Genomic DNA, 4,507 nt, shown 5'->3' on the forward strand with positions numbered 1-4,507 from the left:
CTCTGTGCTGCCCCCACACCCGTGGGGCCCGGGCTGCCCGGGGGGCTCCTCTGTGCTGCCCCCACACCCGCGGGGCCCGGGCTGCCCGGGGGTTCCTCTGTGCTGCCCCCACCTTCAAGGCACTTTGGAAACGCAGCATAGAACGTTTTAGGTTTAAAGAAGGAAGAACGACGACGAAACTGCGGATCACAGTCAGAAAACCAGCAAAATGCTAACGGCTGGCCCCCGCCTGCCCCTCGGGCTTATAAAAAAGAGTAACGGCAGAGATCCAGTGTACAAATACAAAAAAAATTGTGCATCATAAATGTACTCTAATACTGTACATACAGCATAAACCGTTCAATGAGAATGACTTAAATATACCTATTTGTCTCCTGACTGGGAAGACAGAAGAATAAAGTCCTATGATCCTAGAATATGCATCTAAACCTTTTTCTGAGAGGTTGAATCACGAGCCAACGGTATCCCTGAAAATATTTATCCAGAGTCAAATATTTACTTAATGGAAGCCATTACTCAAGGGGTTGCTGGTTATGATAAACTAGGCGAAGAAAACCACGCTATCTAAACTCAGCCAACGTTAAATCCAGACAGAGTTCTTCCCATCTCCTGACTTGCTGCTGGCACTGCTCTTGTTGGAGCCTGCTTTGGATTTCTTCTCTCGGGAGGCGCCGGGGTTGTTTTGGTTGTTGTACGCCTGGATGGCGAGGTCCAGGCGCTCCTGAGCCACTTTGATCTCCCTCTGCAGGCTCTCCAGGTCGGCGGGAATGTTCTCCTCGTTGCTGCCGTACTGCTGCTCCTGGGCGATGTTGGCTTTGTTCTGCTTGTAGGCCATCTTGGCGTTGGACAGCTCGGTGTACTGCAGCTGCTCGGGCTTCACCGCGATGTTGTAGCCCGGGGGAGCGGACGGCGTGTTCCAAGTGAAAGGGTAGTTGTAGGTCCCGGCGTCTTCCAGCTCCTGCCTCTTGTTGTTCAGCGTGTCCCGGATTGTGCCGAATCCCAAGTGGAGCATCTCCCAGACGTTCAAGAGCAAACACATGCAGCTCACCCCGTACATGATGAGCAGGAAAATGGTTTTCTCGGTTGGTCTGGAGATGAAGCAATCGATCTTGTGCGGGCACGGCTTCCTGCTGCACACGAAGACGGGGCTGACCTCGAAGCCGTACAGAAAATACTGGCCCACGAGGAAGCTGATCTCAAACGTAGTCCTGGCCAGGAGCTGCAGGACGTAAATCTTCATGAGGCCATCCTCCCGGATTCGCCGCCGGCCGTCGTGCTTGGCTTTGTCAGGGGGCTGCTGCTCTTTGTTCTCCCGCTCGCTCTCCAGCTCTATCTCTGGGTACATCATCGGGTCCTCCTCGTGGTCCTCCTCGGCCTCCTCCAAGCCACGGTGTTGTTTCCAGCGCACGGAGAAGCTTTTGCTTCGGGTCCTCCTGTCGGCTTCGCTGCGCTCCACCATGCGGGCGATCTTATGGATGGCGTAGCCCAGGTACATCACGGAGGGGGTGGCCACCAGAATGATCTGGAAGACCCAGAACCTCACGTGCGAGAGGGGGGCGAAGGCATCGTAGCACACGTTCTCGCAGCCCGGCTGCTCCGTGTTGCACACAAACTTGCTTTGCTCATCGTAATAGATGGACTCTCCTCCCACAGCAGTCAGGACGATGCGAAACACGATCAGCGCTGTCAGCCAGATCTTGCCAACAAAGGTGGAGTGATTGTGGATCTCCTCTAACAGGCGGGTCAGAAAACTCCAACTCATGGTGGTCAAATAATTTTTATCTAAAACAACAACCGAAAAAAGAAACCCCAAATATTTATTTCAGTTTGAGCCTAAACGGTGCAAACCCAGGAGAGTCAGGAAAGTGCAATTTCACAACCACGTCTGTGGTGTCACCTGTTATCGGGAGACTCCAGCTGCCAGAATGAGCTTGAAGGTCCTACGTCTCCTCCGCGGGCTTTTGAGAAGTCTGTGACAAAACAAAAGGAGCAGTGAAGAGCCACCTCCCAGAGCCAGCGTGCTGCTCTGCATTTCCAGCGCTAACAAAACCATTTCCCACCCGAGGCTGCAGCCCCCAAACGCAGCGGCTGGACAGCTAAGCTCCCAGAGATGTTCCCAGTCCCACCACCAACAGGGGGATTGACTTTAACTGCACAGAGGTGGCCAAGTCCTGTTAAATCTGCACGAGCCACCTGGGCCTTGGTCACAGCCCACAGAGAGGAGCTGCTCTCCCCACAGGAGAGGTAAAAATGAATCCCCCAGCCCTGAGGAGCAAGCAACTGCTGTCACCTTTGACGTAAAGGCAGGACACGCTGAGCAGTGCTACCCTGCAGGTCCAGCCTAGGGACAGGGCTTGGCCTCAGGAGCAGCTGACTTCATCCCTGATGCTCAAACTTTCCTATGGATTTGGGTTCAGGGCCTTAGGGAGGCTAAAAATCTCTGTTCCAGGGGAAGAAAAGACTGTAGCATGTATTTTGGAGGGTTTCTGGGACAATAAAAGGAAAATCTAGTTTAAAAATGTTATCTGTCAAAGATTTTAGAAGAGATATGAGATAGAAGTCAATATAAATTTGCACTCCTAACAATAAAAAAACAAATATCAGTGGAAACTTGCAGCTTGCCACACTGTGAAGTGTAACAGTGAGCAAAACTAGCGATGCTACGGGCCCACCTGGAGCTCTAAAGAGTCAAACTGGAAAATACTGAGCACAGGAGGAACGTCTGACATAGTTACAGCCCAGGGGACAAGCCACCTTTCAGTCCCCTGACGATGCCAAACATTCATTTGTCAAGCATTGTTAATAGAAATTTTCCCATTAGAACAACATTTGGTGAAAGAGCCGAAAAGCAGAACTGGACAAGTCTCTGGCACTCTGATCTTAAAAAGAGATTTATTCTTAACCCAGAGAAATTCCAGGAGCCTAGAAGAAAACTATTTGCAACAATTCAGCTTCCTCCATGTGACTACAGAGCTGCTCACAGGCAAAATAATGAAATTTGAGGGGACACGATCAGTAGAGAGTTAAAGGACAGAACTGCAATCCCCTCCTGGTGGAACTCAGCGTTTCACGGGGAAGGCAACAGCACAGACATAATGTGGATGGGCTGTGGAGGACATTTGATTTATTACTTTGTGACAGTGTGAGAAAAAAATAGTGCAAGGGAGTATTAAAAAAGCCCAAATTAAGTGGATTAAAAGTAACAAAGAGCTTGACAAATGAGTCCCACCTTAGGACCAAGAGCAACTGCAGGTAATTACAGCGAGTTGTGCAAAGCCCAGGAGCAGGCTTGGCACTGGGGCTGTGTTTTCCCCTGACTCGACCAGAAAATGGCTGCTGACAAATCTGCAAGCAGCACAGAAGTTTGCAGGCTGACAGATAAAGAGGAGAGTTACCAGTGATGCAGAAAAAAACCCAGACTGCTCGGGAGGCTGAGTGTGCTGAAACAAACCCAGCGCCTGCATGCAGAGGCGGGCGGCAAGGACCAGGGCAGCAGCAGGGTTTGGAAAGGGGATGGCAGTCAGCGTGAGGTGAGTTACTGGGGAAGGGAGGGAGGGTCCCCATGGAGCAGCAGCTCAGGGAGGGCTGGAGACACAGCAGAGGTGCCAGTGTGGCCCGTGTCACACGCAGGCCAGGGCCAGGAGGTGACCTTACCTCTGTGTCAGCCAGACAGCCCGCGCCCGCCACGGCATCCTTCAGGAGTTCCTCAAACATCAGGGAGGGAACACGGGCGTCTCGGAACCAGCTGGAGAACGGGGGAGATGCCTACAGGGGAGAGATGGAGAGGTCAACTTGTGTAGCTGGGAGACACAGGAAGAAAGTGAAGGATCACCAGGGAATCGCTGAATGTGGCCGTTGCCGATCCGAGGCTTACAGCCGTGGCTCTTCCTTCCACACAACCACGGCACCAGCACACCCCAGACAGAACTGGAGGCAAAACGGGTGGCAGAGCGAGTCCAGGGGTTCTCTACAAACCTGAGGAGACTCCAAGTTGCTCAACAGAAAAGGCCCCTCCCCAGCTGGAGCTGGGATCGCAGAGGTATGAGCCACAGCACTCACCTCCCCCCCAAGCTGCTCTGCCAGCCCAGTCACCAAGCACAAACTGAGCCAAAACCCAAGGGAGCTGAAGAAGGGGTTAATCTGCACTCACTGAAAATGTTAGGGCCAAACTCTGTTCTAAAAGTCAACTGCTAATTAAATTTGAAATTAATTAAATACCGTTGTCAATGTACATTTAGAATCATGGAATCATTAAGGTTGGAAAAGACCTCCAAGGTCATCAAGTCCAACCATCAACCCAACACTCCTATGACCACCAAACCATGTCCCTTCTTAACCCCTCCAGTGCTGTGGACTCCCCCACCTCCCTGGGCAGCCTGGGCCAAGGCCTCACCACTCTGCCAGGAGAGAAATTCTTCCCAAGATCCAACCAAAACTTCCCCTGGGGCAACTTCAGCCCATTGCCCCTTGTCCTATTGCTGGTTCCTTGGGAGCAGAGCCCAACCCC

The 4,507-nt window shown here is 52.1% G+C and overlaps 1 protein-coding gene across 1 annotated transcript; it reads right to left on the bottom strand.

Annotated features, from left to right (window-relative positions):
* Positions 1-249: 249 nt before the first annotated feature.
* On the bottom strand, positions 250-1,762 carry GJC1 (gap junction protein, gamma 1, 45kDa). Its single transcript, XM_008939632.1, has one exon. The coding sequence runs from the start codon at positions 1,760-1,762 to the stop codon at positions 581-583; it is 1,182 nt and encodes a 393-aa protein (XP_008937880.1). The 3' UTR covers positions 250-580.
* Between the last annotated feature and the right edge of the window lie 2,745 nt (positions 1,763-4,507).

The sequence above is a fragment of the Merops nubicus genome, unplaced genomic scaffold (assembly GCF_000691845.1).
Source record: "Merops nubicus isolate BGI_N331 unplaced genomic scaffold, ASM69184v1 scaffold16494, whole genome shotgun sequence".
Classification (NCBI taxonomy): domain Eukaryota; kingdom Metazoa; phylum Chordata; class Aves; order Coraciiformes; family Meropidae; genus Merops; species Merops nubicus.